This window comes from Centropristis striata, chromosome 10 (assembly GCF_030273125.1).
Source record: "Centropristis striata isolate RG_2023a ecotype Rhode Island chromosome 10, C.striata_1.0, whole genome shotgun sequence".
Classification (NCBI taxonomy): Eukaryota; Metazoa; Chordata; class Actinopteri; order Perciformes; family Serranidae; genus Centropristis; species Centropristis striata.
In genome coordinates this window covers 26,870,491-26,890,711 of record NC_081526.1, presented here as the reverse complement: position 1 = coordinate 26,890,711, position 20,221 = coordinate 26,870,491, and the positions used below count along the sequence as shown (strand labels likewise).

Sequence of the window (20,221 nt, the reverse complement as noted above, 5' to 3'; positions counted from 1 at the left end):
ATTTACTGCAGTAGAGCTGCTCTGTGGTGCAAACTTCTAGATGCCGTTGTACTTGAGTAATGAACCCATTGACACTGGTAATCGCATTCAACCTGTTTCAATAATACTCAAAACAATAATCTGAATCTGAAACAGAATACTAAACTGTGTGTGTGTGTGTGTGTGTGAGAGAGAGAGAGAGCAGTAGAGATTGTTAAAACTAGCCTATATTTTAAATAAGAAAAAATGCAACATTTGTTCTGTTTCGTCTAAAGCAGATACTCAATTTAGCTCCCATTTCCTAATACTAGATGAAAATAGATTAAGCATTGGATTTTTTATTATTATTTACTTTGACTGGAAATAAACTGACAGATTGCACAAACCACATCAAAAATAGTTTATGAAAAACAAACCTGAAGTTTTGGAAATGCCCATGTGTTCACTTGACCTGCCAGGGGCTGCTGCATCTGCATTATGGACCATTTATGCTTATTCATTTTATTATGATAAATATGATTAATAGGGGCGCAAAAATTAATATATTTGTTAAAAGCAAACTGTGTCCAAATGCCATTCTGAATTAAGTTTTGGTATTGAGGTGTTGCAGAGATATCCTGGCCTAAAAATCAGATACAGTTTTTGTTTGGGACAGATCCCCCCAAAAAATCATGATAATTTCAATATTTTTTACAATAAGAGACATGCCCAGATCTATGAGAAATTACAGTCCAACACAGGCTTAATGTTAAAGGAGCCGAAGACTTATTTTCTCGGACATTAAAATTGTAATTTTGGAATAATAGAAAAGAAGAAAAATATTCAGCCACTTGTGTAAAAATATATATTCTTTATTTAACTAGTAGAAAGAGCAGAACAAAATAAAATAATATGGTTACCTAAATTAACCTATGCTCCCTGTTTACTCAACCAGGTGATGACTTGCAGGTTCACTTCATCCAGTACAGAATCCTCCGACCTTCCCTTCACTGTCAGTCCATGGCTGCCTCCTTCAAGCCAGAAAATCTCAACTTGAGATTTCATTTCTTTTACAGTCTCTTCAAAAAGTAGCTGAGGAAGAACAGATTACAGAAAGCAAAATCTGAATGAGGAAATCAGAAAGCCAAAACACATCTGCGGAAAACAGCAGGTCAAAACACTATGCTAAGCAGGCTTTCTGGAAGGATCACGGGGGGAAATTACATTATAAATAAAAGAATATAAGAGCCAACTGTATAAACCAGTACAATTCATGACTGAGATTAGGAAGGAATTCTATTACTGAATGAGGAAAAGTAGTAGTGGTATAAATAATTTAGTAAGATAAGATCAATCACAATCATCCTCACCCTGTCACACATGTTGTCCTCAGTGCCTGACACACACAGCACAGGCATGTGTTCAGGTAGCCCCCTGAGATCTTCACTCCTTTGTTGATGGACATGTGTCTGTCCCGGGGGGTGCAGAGGGAAAGACAGACAGATGACACCCTGCACTGCATCCTCCGATTCATCACTCAGCTGCCTGGCTAAAGCTGCAGCAGCACGGCTCCCCATCGACCTGCCTGTGGACACATCACAGAGAATAAGAAACAGTGAGTTAAATTATGCACATTATTGTTGTATTGTTCATTTGACTTTCTAACACTTAGGAATGTTTTGACACATGCACTTCTGCCAACTGCTGCTGCTTACCTCCAACAAAAATGTTCTTTACTGTAAACTTCTGCAGAGATCTCAAGTAGTCCTGAGGGGAAACATGTGCAGCTTCTTACTGAGTGTGAATCTGTTATACACTGTAAAGAATTAACTGACTAACTTTATACAGTAACTTATTGGCAGCAATTAACAAGTAACTTACTGCAATTATTATTTACAGTAGAACTACTCTATTTTTATTTACAGTACTGTTTTTTATACTGTAAAATAAAAAACAAACACTGTGACTTTAGTTTTATTTACAGTACTGGTTTCTTTACTGTAAAAAAAACACTGACTTTTAAGTTGTGTTTACAGTACCGATTTGTTTACTGTAAGAATAAAAAACCAGTTAAACACTGATTTTTATTGGTACTGTAAACAGCAATATGGCACAGTCAACAATGATGTTAATTTGATAATAATTTCATCATTATTTTTTATAGAAATAACTAGTAATTGCAAGTAATTACTTTATACACTAAAGAAAATAATATTACATTTACTGTTTTACAACTGATTTCAATGCTATGTTTTGTATGAAAAACTTCACTTTAAGTTAATTATTTAAACAGCATTTCTCATCAAAATTATGATAAAAATGGAAAAATACAGTAGTCTACTTTACTTTTCATACTGTCTGTGTTTTTTCTACAGTAATGTTTTAACTACTGTGATTTTGTCACAAGGACCGATTTTTATTGTAAATTATACAGCACTATACTGTAAAAATCAAACACAGTGAAGAACTGTGAATAATACAGTAAATAACTGTAGATTTCACAGCAATTATTTATAGTGTAGTAGCATAGTATAGAGCAGGGATGTGCAACTGGAGGCCCGGGGGCCACATACGGCCCGCACCCTCACTTGAAGTGGCCCTCAGTACAACTACATGCATTTGAGCATGAAATCTTAAAAGTGCAGTGTAAAAATGCACAAAATTACTTTAAATTATTGTTGGTCTGCACTGAAAAAAAAAATAAATCACAGTAAGTTGTTATTTTTGTGTGCATTTGAACATGAAATATGTTAAGTTACTGCACTGTAAACATATCAAAAATTGCAGTTTCATCATATCTGGTTAAGTGCACGGTCCAATATGTGGCCCTGTGGTAGTGTCCATGAAAAATTGTGGCCCCCTCCAGCATTTAAGTTGCCGATGCCTGGTAGGCCTATAGATAATCTATTGCATGGATAAATTTCATTGAAAAAATGCTCACCCACACAGCACGGTAAGCCTTCACTCTATAACCCAAGTTCAAAGCTTTGCATGTGAAACGGAGACAGAGAAAGCCACGTGAAGCTAAGGCATGTGCCAGAGAAAGCAGATGTTTAAAGTTCATGTCTCCACCAGCTCCGTGTGTGAGGATCACTGCTGTGTGAACATCTTTTACTGAGGCAGGGAAACGCAAGGCAGCATCCAGATACTTTGTCCCAAATGGTATCTTCACTGTGTCCTGAAAGTCACAACTAAAGTTAGACCATTCACATCATGCAGGTATAAACATCTGTGCGGTGACTCTTTTTTGACTGAATTGCCTCTTACAGCCAAAGCTACGCCGTTTCTCAAAGTAGTTTATTGTGGTGGAAAGTGGTCAAAGTATAGCTTAACGGGTTGCAAACAGACCTAGCTAGTTGTATGTAGGCAACGACTACTATTCTCCTGCTGCTAATGCTAGATATTTACCTCTTCAAACATGTCCATTACAAGCAGATTACAAGTTGCTCTTCTCTTTCAATTCCTCGAGTGGAACCAGACAATCGAAGACTGCCACCTACTGGTGAGGAGGGGCAATTACAGCGGTGTTAAATCCTCAATGCTACCACCTCTCAGCAGTGGAAACAATGGTTTAGCTGGACACAGATGAGTTTCTCTTATACTGGTCAGCAACACAACATCAACCTTGGAGCAGGCTGGGTTGGTTTGCCCATTTCAGCATGTCAGATTTTTTTTGAATAACAATAACAATCACACAAAAATAAGTTAAGCCTCTGGAGTTCTTCATGACGTTGTGACGTAGAAACAAAGCAGCATGAAAGTTTTGGCTTTTCCACAAGTTTCCATGTCCAATTTAATGCATCAACCCTTTTCAGCAAAGGTAAAACAAACAAACAAACAAACAAAACACCTGTTACAAGTGTAGTAACATGATTTTACTTTATTTTTCAAATTTTGCAGTGTGCATTCAGCATTTTTAATGCAATCTTATGTGTTTACTGTTTTTTTTTATGTGTTTATTGTAATCTTGTGTTTTTGTTTTTGTAATTATGTTTGTGTTTTTTGTGTTCAAAATGTTGATCCAGTAAGTCAAAATGAAAAAAATAATAATCAGGTCATATAGGTGATGAACAATAATACCAACAGGTCATGGTAAAGAAGTCCAAAACCGACAAAATAGCCCCAAACTCCAAAGGGTTAAACAAATGTGTCTTCTTGCACACATGTATAATTTAAATAGTATGTTGTCTTATATTTAAATTTCAGTAGTAGCCTTGTTTTCATAGATGTTCTATGAATATATATCTCATATTTATGGAGTATTTTAAGGCGTCTTCTTGTATTTTGTACTGAGGTACATTCTTCTATTTAGTTTTTGGTTTATTTTCTTTTGATATAAATTTTTCTCTTCTGGTGTGGATTTTTCTTCTGTGTAATGTTGTATATTTACAATATACCTGGAGAACTTGCTGCTATTAATTTCCCAATTTGGGATCAATGACATACATCTACCCATCTATTCATCGATCAAGAACATATACTAACATATGTCATGCTTGAATATGTTTGATGTTACAGGATAGACACACTTCACACTTTAAAATGATGGTTTTGCATGTGTATATATCCGGTTTGTGTGTAGGTGTATAATACAACAGGAAAAAACAACAATCACTTTCAACATACAAAAAGAAAAATATTTATTTTAAAAATGAGATGTGATATTCATATCATAGTCATACAGTTAAATCTGAAACAGTATTTGGCAGTATATGGGATATGAAGGATTGCTCTGTAACTGGTTCACAGGTCAATCAAAGTTCATCCTTTTCCTGAAAAAAAAAAAAGAATATATATATTAGCTGTATGTGTGAAGAAATGTTGTGTCATCAGAAACTGAAATAATATAAATTGTTAAATCTGATTAAAGGCAGCATACTTAATGTACATTGGTTTGGTCTGAACTTTCACTTAGTCAAACTTTAATAATATCTTTGCACTAGACCAAATACAAAATGTATAGAACTTTTTAGAATACAGTTTCCTTTAACATATTCAAAGCTCCCATATATCCATTGACCACCCACACGGGTGTTTTCACTTATGTTGTCTGATTAGTCCTCTGCTCAGGGCTGTGTGGATGTAGCAAATTACCCTCAATGACTCACCTGATACACCTGTTTGGTTCTGACAATTTACAATGTTATCATTCAGTACATGGAGTAACTGTATGCATGCTGCATTCAACAGTACATACTGTGTAAGGGCTGCTGCAGTATGTAGTAAAGTAAAAAGAAATATGCGATTTGGAACACAGCATGTAACTTATGCGTCATTTTTATATTCAACTTGCATTTGTTCAGCAAGATGCAATGGTACTTTATAAACACCAGAGGGAGCCACACTCTGCAGATTGGACTACAGTCTGTTTTGAGGTTGAGGGATTCTGAAGTTTAGACCAATAAAACCTTTTATTTTAATTTTTTAAATTTTTTAATTACCAACTAAAAGTTTAACTCACCCATTAAACACAGGCATTTACTATTTCATACAGTCTATGGTTTTGTCATAGCAGGGAAAGCCCAGGTGAAAATAATAATAATAACAAATACATGATGATTTGCTGAATTCCATTCATATATCAGTTTATTTAAGTTTCAGTGTCCTGGTATTGTGCATGCAGGTTCACTGTAACACTGTCATGGCTGACTGGGATACTTATAGAACACAACAATCGTTAATGTTTAGTAGCACTTGTGCTTTTCCCACTATGACAAGTCAAATTGTCTTCTGTTAAAAAATCCTATTCCAGAACAGAACAAGAAATATTATAGACATAAACCTCTAATGCAAGGAAAGCTACCCTTACCCTCCTCCTTTGGCAGTGACATGGGAACAGGTCATCACTGGGCTGCTCTACAAGCTCCATGCCTTCACGAATCTTGGGCTCTGTGACATGGAGTTTGGCATACTCCTGTAAGAAGAACAGAGAGGACTATGAAAGGCACATTCTAATAACAATTATGCACCAACAACACATTTTCAGACCATGTGAAACCATTTTATCCAGAGTGAAATTAATAAGGCCAATGGAAAATACCTTGACCCTGATCTTACTCTGTATCTGCAGAAATATTACCTGGAAAAGTTTGTAGTAGTAGCAAAATATGTGGTTTCCCATAAGATTATTGCGGGCAAACTGTTGACCCGTCAGTGCAATTTTCTTTGCCTGAAAGACAGGAAGAGTCAGAGCAACTGTTATTATTTTATCACACCAACACAGACAGGAGAAAGTATACTCAGGCCTCGTTCAGACTGCCAGCCAAAATCCGATTTTTAGCCCATCCAGATTGGAAGTGGATGGCTCTTTTGAAGTCTGAACAGTCACAAATCACATGAAATCCGATTTTTGCAGACCGGATCGAAACCACCTTCGGGAGGTAGTTTCAGATCGCATTTGGACAGATGTGTCTCAGTCTGAACCACTCCAAACAGATCGGTTTTGACTGTCTGTGATGTCACTCTACGCGGCACGCGTAGCGCGGGCATCGCTGAGACGAGGTGTCCACCGGCAGCCGCGCCCGATTCATACAAGCCTGACGGGGGCGTCCATCCGCCTGGTTTCTCCCCTGGTGCGTCTGAGATGTTCTGCACCTCTACTGGACAGAGATAAGGCCAATATACTGAGGTGACCTGCCTCCATCATGTTTGTTGTTGTTGTTCTTGTCGCTGTCACAATTATATGACGTCTGACGCCGTTACTAAAGCAACCTGTCAGAACAGTCAATGTGGCCCAGTCTGAACAGAGCCCTAAAAATCGGATTTGAATAGGAATCTGATTTGAATCAGATTCGCCTGCAGTCTGAACGCAGCCTCAATTTGGACAAAAGTCATCTATTCTAACTCTTAAAAGGGGCTAATGCATGAGCACAATGAATCCACTTAATAGAATTACCTCTTCATCGTGTTCACGAGCCCACTGGATCTTTTCCAGCAGGTCTCCAAGGTCCGCCCTGATTGGGATGTAGTGCTCCCATGGCCGAAGTTCATTGTAGAAGTGCTCGTAGTAGCCTGAGTCCTGCTTTAGGACCACACTGTCTCCTGCCAATAGGTAAGGCAACCGATACGCCGCCACAGTGCCGTCAATGTTTATTTGGTATTTGTACTGATGGTGGACAAAGGATAGAAATAATAATTAAGTGACTTTCTTCAAATCAAATTCTTAAAAACTGCTTAGTAATGCCAGTTAGAATACAACAAGAACAGTTCAGGACTATGTCAAATTAACTGCATTGAGAGTTAGTCATGGCAGTGAAAATGCAATCCTATGGCTAAAAGCTGCAAAGTCCTGCAGAGGTAAGTAAACATCCTTACTGAGTCAGGCAGAACTAGCATCTCCTTGGTTTTATTTTTTTATTCTGCAAGTCATTATAAAAAATATCACACAATGAAGACTCTAAAACAGGGATCGGCAACCATTACTTACAAAAGAGCCATTGTTGGCCAAAGAAAAGAGAAAAAATGTCATAATGGAGCCGCAAACCAGCCGACTAAGTCTATTAATTGTTTATTAATATGATTTTGTCAGAGTTCAGCGAGGTCACAAGTACAAATAAGAGGCTGGACACTGAAGTAATATCTCAGGAGATTTGGAATTGAAAGCTAGCCTAGCGAGGAAAACGCTAAACTAGACTTGAATTTGGCAAAATGTAGATGTTAAGGCGCTGGGCCGGACTTTCATAAGCTATGATGCCCATTTAAGTTGACTAAAATGTAAAAAAAAAAATGTAATGCTGTATATAAGCTCCACAATTTTATAATCAAAGAATACAAATTGCTTTTGGCCCGACACCAATGATGAATGAAAATTTATATGTAAAGAAATAACCGTTTAATTTCGTACAATATCTTTTGTCACAGTCACATGGAGCCACTGCAGACGGCCTAAAGAGCCACATGTAGCTCCGGAGCCGCAGGTTGCCTACCTCTGCTCTAAAACACTTTCTACATGAATGAAACGCTTCCTTACCTTAAAAAAGTCAAAGAAAGAGACATGTTTGACCAGCGGCCCATAGAGGCTCTCATCATGTTTGAAGAAGAAGAAGTTGGTAAAGGCAGCGTCGATCATGTTGGGGTGAGCCCGGGAAAGCTTGACCAGCTCAAGGCGTTCCTGCCGACTGTCTCGGCCCCTCCAGAAGGCTGTGGAGTTTTTCTCTGGCCATGGTGGCCCCGTGTTGGCCTGCACCGACATCATGTCCAGACTCACTCTGTTCATCAGAGGGACAATATGTCATTCATCTTAGCAAGTTAACAACTTACTTGATTCCTGTGGTTGATTCCTGTGGTCTATGTCTAGTACCATCAGGTTGAATGCACTTATTGTAAGTCGCTTTGGACAAAAGCGTCTGCTAAATGACATGTAATGTAATGTAATGTAACAACTCATATGGATAAAAACATGCAGGATAAAGCATACATTAAGACTAATAACATCATCACAGTCATGCAGTTATTTTACCTATGTAATGGATTGACTGACAGCTTTGCCTCAGTGCCTAGAAATGATTGGTACCCTGATACTTTGACAAATTGCCTGACTAGTTCATTGTTGCAGTAAAGGAAAAAAAATCAAACAGAGATCAGCAGCTACACACATCTGGTGGAAACATCTGGTGTTTGAGTATCTTTCATTACAAACTGAGAATTTCTGCAGGGCAAAAGTCAATGTACTGTATGTGTGATGTAAAGAGCTGTTCTGCTGGCTCAGTGTAGATGTAAAATATAATATTTGCTAGCAAACTTTTTTGCTGTAACACACCAATTGGCCATCTTGCACTGCATAAAAATGCATGAAGCAACACTGAGGAAATAATGAGCATCTTGACACTGGTTTATTTTGGTTCCACATTATTCAGTCTGCACTGTGACAGTGTCATGGTGCCGTCTGTGTACACAAGCCTACTGTGCCCTATTGTCATCTGCTTAGGGAAGAGCAGCACATGGTCAATCATCTTTATGACTACAGGACTGCAATGTGTCCAAGTTGATTATGACTCCTGTCCTCTACTAAGAAGCAAGAAACAAACTTTTCAGAGACACTGGGCAGTGTGTAGTCAATACTTACGTATATAAGACAATATAACGACAAAGAAGTTCAAGTTTGTCATTGTTTCACTTGAACTATCAAAGCGGAAAACCCTGATATTTACAAAGTTATTGGTATATGAGAGGATGTTTCTTCATGGAAAATACGGTTTGGGGGTTTGTAATTCAATGAAACTGCTTAATTTTAGAAATTTAATAATCATTTTTGACCCTTAGGACAAGGCGAGAATGCAGAATGTTAATACTACACAAAGATTGTTGTGATATCTTTGTGAATATAGAGGGCACTTGTATGTTGTTTATATTTTTGTTTTGATAAAAATCAATAAAATCTATTTAAAACACTCTGTAGACTCTCGTACAGACTAATAATATTGCTTACTAAAATTATTTTAGGTTAAGCCAAAATTGCAAAAAATGGTTGTGTTCTTACCTTCCCATTGTCTCCAGGACGGACTCAGTCAGGTCGTAGGTGGGCATGACAATATCTCTGGTATTGTTGGAGCCACACCAGGAAAAGATGGGATGAAGCTTCTCACTGGGTTTCCTCTTCTCCAAAGGCCAGTCCCCCAGGTTAACAAAGAACTCCATATCAGCGAGCTGCACCTGGACATAAAACACACGACGACAGAAATAGAATGTGCTCTTCTTTGAAAGGAAAGCGCTATCCAATAAAAAAAAAACAACATATGTACAATATTAAGAAAGGAATGTCACACAATTGAAAAAAAAGACAGCTGTCTTGAAGATTTTGAATCTTTCTGAAGGCTGTTTTTTTTCTTCTTCATGTGATTAATTTGCACATACATACATTTTTTTAAACTGTCTTTTTTGTGAGTACTTTTACACAGAATGATAATAATATGCAGCAAAAAAAGCAACGTAAATTTTCTTCAGAATAAAGGTCATTTTTCTGAGCTTTCACGTCGCAAGTAAAGGCATCAATCAATCATGTTGTGTGTAAGAGACATATTCAAAATGTGTACATTATAGTGTAGTTGAGTTATGAGTTGCTCAGCATCTTCTTATGAGGATTACAAAACAACGTGGATGCAAAAAACCTTATTATTTCCTTAAAACCTTGACAGAAGGTACCATAAAACTTCCATTCGAAGGCATATACACTGTAACTGTTGACCTAGCGGGAATTCAAATTCATTCAGAGAATTTCTCTAAAAGGAAACTTGGTAATATAGCTTACAGTAGCTAAGGCTAGACAAAAATAACCTCAGAAGACTGCCAGACGCTGCTCTGGATCAATAGGATCCTGGTAGTTGGTCTTCTTGGCATGGAAACATTCAGACCTTTTAATGAACATGTGTTGCCATAGCAAACTGGCATTGCTGTCAGTTTGAATAGTTCTGATGAGAAATATTAGCAGGCAAGTATTTTGCATTTTTGTGTTCATTTGCCCCATCTGTGGCATGTAAAGAAATGACCAGAGGGTAAAAAATTGTTTCAGTATTACACAGATAATTTAAGAATAGCTTACCTTTCTGGTGAGTGACAGGAGAATAGCATCCATGAAGATTCTGAAGCCCACATGCTCTCCGAAAGTTTTAACATAGACCTAAAAAGAATCAAAAAGCTCTATCAACATAAAAACATCACAGGAGGGTTTAGGAATCAACTTTTCTGACCTGAAGAGGGATTGTATAGTCAGATTAGAGTGTCTAGGGTCAAGAGCAAACTTCAATGTTTAATAAATAGTTATTTCAATGTAAAACAGGAAAAAAAAGACAGTTGCAGAAATGTTCACGAGTACTAAAATTTGCCTGGATGCCTCAAAACACAATTCATAAAGTACAATGGAACTGTACATCACTGACAACTGATAAACGTCTGGATGTTCCCAGGTAATGCTACCTCTGTGGCAACATGGCTCTGCACGTATCACTATTTCAGGAACATGGATTGACGTCCACAGGGGTATTTTGAGAGGACCGTACCCTTGAACACCTGGTTGATAATATGTTCTTACAGGTGTGTCACATAGCTTCAGGCTCTCCTGACCTACTTTACATTATTACATGGCCCTAATTGCTATTCAGCTGAAATAAATACTACCCTTTATAACTAAACTCTCCTTTGGTCATGATGCTATTTGAAAGAGAAACTAGGGGAATTTCCAAGTTAGATTGATATGTGAGTTTGCTGTTTATTACTAATATATTATTATTATATTAATAATAAACCACCACACTCTCCTGGTGTTCTGCACTATTTTTTAAAAAGGGAAGTGACATAACTGCATATCAATATTGTGGTTTGAATTTTAATTATTTATCTTATTACTTATTTTCTTCTGTTTGGGGTTGCTGGTGTCATAGGTGTGAGGCACCTTGTTGTCTTTAACAGTGTAGTGGCAGAGGCTTTGTCTCTGTCCAAATCGATCTGGGATTTCCTGCGCATTACGATCTGGGTCGACGTTAGTGAAGGCGGACAGGTCCCTGTCTATCTGAGAGAAGGACTGAGGACAGTGCATGTGGTCCTCCCATACAGAACCACTGGGCTGGGGACAGTCACAGGCCTCATGGTAGACCGGGCCTGGAGAGGAAAAAAAACATAAAAACATCATTGAGGGTTGTTAACATGTTTATAATTTTTATCAGGCCAGAAAGGAACAAAGTTCAGGCAACAGCTGCATCTAAAACTACATACTATATGATGCATTACATACTCAAATTGATGACATACTGTTATAGCATGTTAGTACAGAATTTCAGAGACAATCTGTATAGTGTTCTACCTTTGAGAATAAAAGGTGACTTGGCGACATGCTTGCTCTTGAGCAAAACGTGGATGTGAAGGTCCGTGTAGGTGGCATACATTCTGTAACGAACCAGGAAGGAGCCATCCTGACGATCCAGGATCTGGATCCAAATCCTGGTGAACTGCTCCACTGGAGACACAATCTTTACTTCAAAGGTCTTCTCACCAGGTGATGATGTTAAACTGCGAAATTGAAAACATGCACATGTGCTCCTAATAGCATACTGGCACACAAGTGTAACATCACACTGACTGAAGCGAGTTTAGTTTACAAAGATCTTGAACAGACAGTAGTGAAACAGATTAAGCTGTTCATTTGGTGCTACTTTGACAGTTGCTTTAGGGTTATTTGTATTTTCATATATGATCAGGGAAAAGATCAATGGCCAATATTTTGGGAGCACAAACACTTCATTATTTAGATTTTTTCCCCTAACACTTAAATATATTGTAATTAAATATGAAGTCTGATATGATTTTACAGCTACGTGCATGCTGTTGCTGTATATCTCGTGTAACAGACAGCAATAATACAGTGTTTTGTTGTAGGCATGAATGGAAGTGAGAAATTGATCTATCTTGAGACCCAAAGCATGTGTGAAAGTTACACCCACTGAGAGCGGGACACCTTCATTGGGCCCATGGGAGCTCTCTGATGAAAGGGGTCATTGGAGGTTGTCTGACTCTTTCCCCCTGGGGCGCAGACTTTCATGTCTGCTCTCTCGCTATTGACTAGTCTAAATTTCAGCGTGGTAGAAAAGATTCACTACACTGTCCTTTCTTTAAAGCCATGCAGTCCTCAGGTGCTAATAAAAATACAGTGACATCGTCTTGCATCAATAAATGGGAGCAGGTTATAGTTTCATCATTCTGTCATTTTGCATCTAGGACAATTAAAAAAAACATATTGACCCAAATATGAGGCTATGTATTCATAGAAATTGCTGCATTTGGCTACATTCATTTCTTCCTGGGAAAAATAAACATCTGTTTAGCTTTCACGCTTTAGAGAATGTTCCCCATATGTTTTATTTTTATTTTTTATTACAAGAAAAACGAAATAAAAGTGCAAACAAAAATACACCTTATCGGGGCTGCTTTTTACTGTTTGGATATGTGTAAAGTAGGGATGCACAATATTATCGGCACGTTCTCTGTATCAGCTGATATTAGCTTGAAAATGAACTATCGAATATCAGCCAACACGCTGATATAATTAACTGATTATATAATGGGGTGCACATCACTTCTCTGTTGCACCTTGTTTGTAGCTCATAGAATTGTGCAGTGTAGTCTGAGCCCACCTTTATATTCATGTTCTGATTAGGGACTGAAGCTGCTTATATTTTTTTGTACTTTTTGTGATTTTGTTTGCACAGTGCAGATTGAGTCGTCACATATAGGGCTCCTGTTTTAAGTTAAATTTGAATTTAAGCAGCAGTCTGTAAGGTACATGTAGTTTTATTCAATTTGTGTTTAATGACTGTACAGTTGCACTTTTCACATGTTCCCAGTGAACACACGTAATGTTAACTTGTTATGTCAATTGGGAAATTGGCCAAATTTGCCCTGATTGTGGGTATTAGTTGTATGGGAAAAAAATATCGGTATCGGTAAAATGAGTTGTAAAAAAAAATCTGCATATCGGACATCAGCAAAAAAAAAATCCAATATCGTGCAACCCTAGTGTAAAGAGACATAGTTTTAAACTTTTATTTAACATAGTGGAGATTTAATTAAATTATAAGACACACCCATCGTCGGTTTCTAGCACAGCCTGTTATTTTCACACGTAAACACAATACATAAATGACATAAAATACATACTTTTGCTCAAACTGCTCTATGTCATCTGACCAAATTAAAAGAAGATGCTACGTGGAGCCTTTGAAGGCAGCATGCAGCATTTATTGCCAATAAAATGTTATAGGTTGAGTCGACTGGGAACACGTAGACAACAGGCCTACGTTAACGTTACTTACTTTGTCCCCGAGCTGTCCACCGCCTGGATGTAAAAGAAGCGAGCAGGAAGGACGATGTTTGCCTCCAGTCCAGGTCCCCATACTAAAGTTTTAGCAGCACTGGGTACCGGGTCTGCCCGAGCCCCCGGGACTTCATGTCTCAACACATCCGGACAGAACAGCAGCAGCAAGCAGGAAAAAAACCGAAGAGACATACCTGTCCAGAGTCCACTGTCCATTAACTTTAGCTTCTACTTTTCTCCGCACAGATGTTCACTGCCCAAAGTTGCCATTGTTGTTTTAAGACTGCCCTAACTTCGAGAATACATATAATGTAATGCTAGCTAACGTTTAGTTCGTGCCGTTTCCATTTGGATGAACACAACTGAGCGGTGTCAATGCTTATAGCTTGTACTATCTAACATACACGCATGTCTTTATTTAAATATCCCTTTGTGATAGGACGTTCACCGTTAGATAACCTAGTTTCAGACCCTTGCAGAGTTTAGTCCACTGCTGAATGAATAGGAGGCGGGACAAGTACGAGCGATGGAGCAATCTGATTGGTCGCCTCGGAAGCCGGGTCTGATTGGCTGAACGAGCAGTCAACGCAACAACAGTCCTAAACTGAATCTGATTGGACAGAAATCCGGTAGTTGACGCCTCGGCTGCATGCTGCTGGGCATGATGCTGAGTGAATGGGATGGGATTGTGAATGTGGCTCGTTGTTATAGGTTTATTCAGGGGCTTATTCATTGTGATAAATTATTGGAACCGTGCAAGTGTACAAGGGGACTTGCACGGAATGAAAATCACTGTCCTACAATATTTTCAGCAGTGGTGGAAAAAGTAACTAAGTACATTTACTCAAGTGCTGCACTTAAGTACATTTTTTATGAAGTTTTAGGCCTACTTTACTTGAGTATTCCCATTTTATGTAACTTGTTAAAATAATTGATTATTTTCTATATTGGTAAATGACTTTATGCTTGATTTCTGCTTCTCTGTTTGACTCCCTGGTGTCTGTCCCTGTTGTCTGTCTCTGTGAGTGACGCAGCTCACTATCAAAGGTCAAACCTTGAGTGTAATAAATATCTCTGTGCATTTATATTAAGTCAGACAATATGATGTTGATACAATGATTATGTTTGTGTGTTAATTTTGGTTTAGAAACTTTGACTACATATATTTCATTGTCTGTTTCATATTTTTTTAGACTTTTAGAATCTATGTGAGACAGTGAAAATTCTTTGGCTCTGTAAGTTCATACTATCTTTGTAAGACAAACCAAGGCTGTAGGTTTTTGTTGAATTTTCTGGAGAAGAGGCCAGGTCAGGATGGCCTTGTTCCGGCAGCAAGCAACCAGGTGGCATGATGTGTTGTGTTGTATTAATTAAAACTGGCGAATCAGCGGATCAAGAGGGCGGGACTTCCTGGAGGAAATCGACCAGCAAGTTTTGTAAACAAATGTTAGTATTTTAATGGGTTCAGGGAGAGAGTCGTGGTTCAGACTTCATGAACTGAAACACGTCTGTTTGTATTCAGGGACATGAGTTTTTGAACCCGGAGATTCTCTGTAAAGTGCAAATTTTTTGACATATTGTAATACATTTTTGTTAAACTGAAAACTCGGACGTCTCCAGCTCTTCATTTCCCCATCAACGAACTGCGCAGAAAAATGGTGAGGTTTTTTCTGGTGGTGACAGATTATCAATTTTCAAGGTTTCCTCATGCAATTTTTCTAACAAACTTTATACTTCTACATCATTGTGCAGAATGGACCCACTCAGATTGTTTTATATATTCCAAATATACTTTTAGATTATTTGTATTGATGCATTTATGTAAGCAGCGTTTTATCTTTTCTCAAGATAGAGCTCATTTTAACTACTTAATATACTGTTTTAAATTAAAAAATATCTAAACACTTTAAATTGATCATGATTTTAATGTCAAAAGTAACTAAAGCTGGCAGTTAAATGTAGGAGTAAAAAGTACAATGTTTTCCTCATAATGTAGTGGAGTTGAAGTATAACGTTACATAAAATGTAAATACTAAAGTAAAGTACAAGTACCTCAAAATTGTACTTAAGTACAGTATTTGAGTAAATATACTTAGTTACTTTTTTCGCCACTGCTCATAGCTACAAAGCAGGTGATTCCATTGAAAAGATAAAAATGATAATAAAACCTTGCTGCACTTTCGAGAAGGCTTAACATCCGCTCTGAGTGCTGCTGCTCAAACCAGGCGGCAACCTCCAGGTCTGAGCAAACCAGGAAGTGCTTTTCTGTCCATTCATTTCAATGAAAAATGAGAAAACTTTTCACTTGATTTATTACCTCAGAATTTTTTTTAGGACAACACTATGGTCTCAATCACTAGTAAAAAAAATCTTCTTCAAGGCAATTTGATGTTAATAGTGTAAATAATGGCCCCATTTAGAATAAAATAAAAGATAAAAAATCATATGATTTGGGGCGTGGCTACCTTTGATTGACAGGTCACTAACAATGCCAGCCGTCATCAGGAGAGAAGCAGAACAATGCGTTTCCATGGCAACGTGTTAATAAAGTTATATAACATTATATAGATATTAAAAAGGACGTTTAGCGGTTTGGTCTCATAACTTTGACCCTTTCACTGTATTTTCACTTAATGACAGTTTATTTAAATGTTTTGTTCAATAAAATGTCTTGTTCAGCATTTGGTTGGACTAACAGACACTCCAAGGAGTCGCTGTTCAGTTTTCTGAGGTAAGTAACATACATTTTGTTTTTGCTTTTTGCTAGCCAAAACTAACATCTCAGTTAATGCTCCAGTTAATGCTAACATGAATTAGCAGCGGCTTCTCTCAGTCAGGTTGAGGTGTAGAGAGGCTGTAGTCAGTGATCAGATCCCTCTCGCTCCTCCACAGTCCAGATATGGTCTGCTCCGCGTATCGGAAACAAGATGGCGACGCAAGATGGCGACAAGTGTAACGCTGAACTCAATGCTTCCAACGGGCTACAAACCAATGGGTGACGTCACAGTGACTACGGCCATCATTTATATACAGTCTATGGCTCAAACACACTGAGAAACACTGAAGTGATATACATCTATGCCTATAAATTTGAAACATGCAAGTTTAAATGTCTGCTTTTTTCAAAAGTAATTTAGCATATAAGTGTAAATTTAACCGAAATTTAAAACCAAAAGTCCACACAAACTTGGTGTCCCGTGAAAGCAGAAACGCTGATTACAAAGATATGTGTATCAAATCACTGTGCGGCGAAAACTTGGCGAGCTAACCCCCAAAGGGTGGGGGGTCGCCAAAGTTTACAATGGTAAAAATGTGGGTCCCTCAAGAAAAAGGTTGAGAATCACTGCTCTAGATGCACTTCATAAAAACAAAATGTCAGCTGGTTGTGATTGTGTAAGGGTTCAGAGAAACAGAGCTCTCAACTGTGTACATCAATCAATGTTTATTTCAGTTTACTTTTGCATCAACATATTTTCAGTTCTTTTTTTGTCAGGTAATTTCTATTACACTAGTATAATATCAATAAGAACAAAAAGTGGTAGAATCCATTTAAATAAGACAAACTTTGCTGCCATCATTGAGAAAACGAGAGAAATGCTTTTTCAGGATACTACAGTGAGAAGAACTACAGAGTTCCAGTGATTTAGACAGAGCCAGAATACCAGATACAGTACCAGCAGTAACAGGTACAACATATACAGAGAAAAATATCCCAAGAATGTCTTTATCTTTTGTTTTTTGTTTCACCTTTCTCCCAAGATTGAACTGTACAGTTAATATAAAAACCAAAAACATAGAAACCAAAAACATACTAACAAAACACCCTGTCAGTAGAAGTCAGATTTTTTTTTTTTTTGTAATTTTCTTTTGGTTTTGTTTTTTGTTTTTTTTTGCGCGTGTTTTCTCTGCCATTGAAAGAACTGCACTGAACACAAATCTCATTGACGGTACAGAGATAGAAGATCGTTTTTTTGTCATGTTTAAGACACGTAATTGAATCAAATCATGTGTAATTTCTGAAATCCGTGTGGCACTGCTTTAGGATTTCAGGTGACTTGGGTTTGGTGGAAACAAATGGGTTTGAAGGCCGGTTGAAGCCTGAGGAATGCCTCGGCAGCCTGACAGGGAGCAGGCGGGAATGACTAGCAATGCAGATAGATCCACTTATTTTTTAAGTTCTGAGCGTATGTGTCGCTGTGCACATTTTATGTGGGAGTGATGTCAACATGATCAAGGCGCAATGTTTTATTTGTGTTAATGCTCATGTGCATAAAGGCCTGATGTGTGAGAAATGGATATCAATAATCCTCTGTTTGGTTTATCAGATCGATTCAAAATACAGACAAATACACAAGTACAAAATATCCTCCTCGATTAATGCTGTTTGCCCGTGTCATGTGGCTACCCATTGACATGTACAACACAATCACAATATGATACACGACCATGTATCATGAAACATTTGTTGTTTTTAACATACAAGAGACTTCATTTGAGAGGCCATCACCATCAAATATAGGACTGCGACAAGAGGATATCATAGTCATCAAGAACAATATTGAACGAAAAAAATAACATATTTGCCGTCAGTTGAAATCGTCGCAAATGTTTTACACATGTACATGTACATAGTTTCTTCACTGACTCACATCTGAACATCACTGAAAAAAATACTGTTACTTCTCCTGAACCTTTTTTACTGATAAACGACTCACAAGGGAGCTGGTTAGCGGTTCTGATGCCAACTCCTCTTCGTACTCCCGTCACAAAGACACTTGACAATCATTAAAATTATTGTTTGTGATCATGAAAAGAGGACCGCTCAGGTTAAACCCTGAACACGCACACACCACAGCTTCTAAAAGGATGGAGGTGGAGAGAGATGGGAGGGTGTCATTCATGTTTGATTGCTTTGGCAGAGAAAGAGCCCAGTTGTTTAATATTTGTGGCACTCTTACTCTCTCACTCTCATGCACACGCACAGCCTTATGGTTCACTAAACTCATACATCTGACAAAGGCAGCTAAAGACTGAAATGGTGAACCAGCAACACCCCAAAAAATAACAACAAAAAAACACCCTCATATTTTTTTTCCAAAAGAAAAAGAAAACAGATGTATTTGAGTTTGATAAATGCCCTCTATGGCCAAATCCACATATTATTTCTTATCTGTTCTGGAAACATATGATGACTACCACATATTAGCTCTTTGTTAGTTAGTTTACAGTGAGTGGACTCACTCATCTTGTTTTTTATGGCACGTGAATAGTATATAGGTTCATACTCTAGCTATAAACACACCTTGTCCAGAATACGCTTTCAAGTCCGTCAGCCTTTGAATACGTCTCACACCGATCTGTTATCTGTTTTAATACAACTGTTTTTGGGGAGTGAGATATTCCTCATCATCATTAATGCTTTTGTAAGTAGCAGCAGCCGAAAAAAGTGAAATTAGTGTGATTAGACTGTGCAGAGGTGCGTGTAAATACTACTGATTTGTGTTTGCACTGTGCAGCCCAGAGTAATTGGTAAGAACATAGTTTGAGCATTATTCTAAGTGTGTGTACAGAAAGTTAACTATGTGCATCTATATTGTGGCATTTAATATTTGCTGAGTCTAATAAAAAAAAAAAAAATTCAAATGAACCAAAAATTTAAATTAAAAAAAGGGAAAGGAACACAAGTTTTGGCTTAATAGCAATGCAGGTATACATTTCCCTTTTTATATATAGTTTTTTTGTCAATATTTCAAAAAATATAAAGTTTTTCATAGTTTCTGTTGTTGGCTTACATCATTAAATAAAACTTTTTTTTATTTTTGTATCTCCTGTTAAAGTAGCATGCTGCTTTTTAATATGGCAGTTGAATATTTTTATTAGTCATCCATTTTTGTTTCATGCATTTCTTGTTGGTTTCCTAACTTTTGAGTATCTACACAGTGAGGTCCAGAAAACCCAACCACACACACACTCACCCAGACAAACACACACACATACACACACACACACACACACACACACACACACACACACACACACTCACAGTCACACACAGACTTGTCGGATATTTCCAGTTCCATCTTCACTCCTTCACTTGCCGCCCATCTCCATTCTCTTTCTGCCCTCATCACTACATGTCTAGACAAGGAGCTAACACGTCCTCGTCCTTCAACAATGTGACAGTTCCGCAGCCAATCTAGAAGCCGTAAAGACAAAGTCACTCTTGAGTCTCTCTTTTAATTGCTCTCATTTGTAGAGTGAAAGTCCCTGTCCCGGCATAAAGCTCCCAGCAGTCCAAGGGCAGCCTCAGCCCTCTTTCCTGCAATTAGAACTGGTACCACTTCTTGTCCTTGCACTTTAGCATCAGCTATAAAATAAAGAAGAGGAAAAAGTCACATACTGTCAACGGTGAGGAATAATACGTTTTACAGCCTTTTTTTTTATTTTTATCTTTGGAGTAAC

The 20,221-nt window shown here is 37.8% G+C and overlaps 3 protein-coding genes across 12 annotated transcripts in view; all 3 read right to left on the bottom strand.

Annotated features, from left to right (window-relative positions):
• Positions 1-809: 809 nt before the first annotated feature.
• On the bottom strand, positions 810-3,590 carry tex30 (testis expressed 30). Of its 2 annotated transcripts, none has more exons than XM_059343124.1 (5): positions 3,367-3,590; positions 2,900-3,136; positions 1,674-1,725; positions 1,329-1,543; positions 810-1,050 (listed from the first exon to the last, which is right to left on the bottom strand). In XM_059343124.1, exons 1-5 carry the CDS (start codon positions 3,382-3,384, stop codon positions 889-891), a joined length of 684 nt encoding a protein of 227 aa, XP_059199107.1. In that variant the 5' UTR covers positions 3,385-3,590; the 3' UTR covers positions 810-888. The 2 variants fall into 2 exon arrangements, with proteins under 2 accessions (XP_059199107.1, XP_059199109.1); XM_059343126.1 differs by lacking the exon at positions 3,367-3,590 and adding an exon at positions 3,226-3,363.
• A 991-nt stretch (positions 3,591-4,581) lies between these two features.
• On the bottom strand, positions 4,582-14,264 carry poglut2 (protein O-glucosyltransferase 2). Its single transcript, XM_059343542.1, has 10 exons — positions 13,758-14,264; positions 11,753-11,958; positions 11,345-11,550; positions 10,496-10,573; positions 9,437-9,609; positions 7,928-8,165; positions 6,854-7,063; positions 6,038-6,127; positions 5,768-5,872; positions 4,582-4,730 (listed from the first exon to the last, which is right to left on the bottom strand). Exons 1-10 carry the CDS (start codon positions 13,973-13,975, stop codon positions 4,713-4,715), a joined length of 1,542 nt encoding a protein of 513 aa, XP_059199525.1. The 5' UTR covers positions 13,976-14,264; the 3' UTR covers positions 4,582-4,712.
• A 2,922-nt stretch (positions 14,265-17,186) lies between these two features.
• Positions 17,187-20,221, bottom strand: part of stxbp5l (syntaxin binding protein 5L) — a 177,452-nt gene continuing 174,417 nt past the window's right edge. For all 9 annotated transcript variants that reach the window (XM_059343455.1, XM_059343461.1, XM_059343457.1 and 6 more), the window contains one exon: positions 17,187-20,126. In XM_059343455.1, the coding sequence (XP_059199438.1) occupies positions 20,085-20,126 (42 nt within the window). In that variant the 3' untranslated portion in view covers positions 17,187-20,084. The remainder of the gene's footprint in view (positions 20,127-20,221) is intronic.

Excerpts from the sequence above, each read along its gene's own strand:
- tex30 (XM_059343124.1), bottom strand. Across the intron at positions 1,726-2,899 it reads AGGCTTACCGTGCTGTGTGG|GACTACTTGAGATCTCTGCA; the intron begins GTGAGCATTTTT and ends GTTTCCCCTCAG. Across the intron at positions 1,051-1,328 it reads AGGACAACATGTGTGACAGG|CTACTTTTTGAAGAGACTGT; the intron begins GTGAGGATGATT and ends GTTCTTCCTCAG.
- poglut2 (XM_059343542.1), bottom strand. The coding sequence starts at position 13,975 with ATGGACAGTGGACTCTGGACAGGTATGTCTCTTCGGTTTTTTTCCTGC. Across the intron at positions 9,610-10,495 it reads TCCTGTCACTCACCAGAAAG|GTGCAGCTCGCTGATATGGA; the intron begins GTAAGCTATTCT and ends TTTTATGTCCAG. Across the intron at positions 8,166-9,436 it reads GTCCTGGAGACAATGGGAAG|AGTGAGTCTGGACATGATGT; the intron begins GTAAGAACACAA and ends TCTGATGAACAG.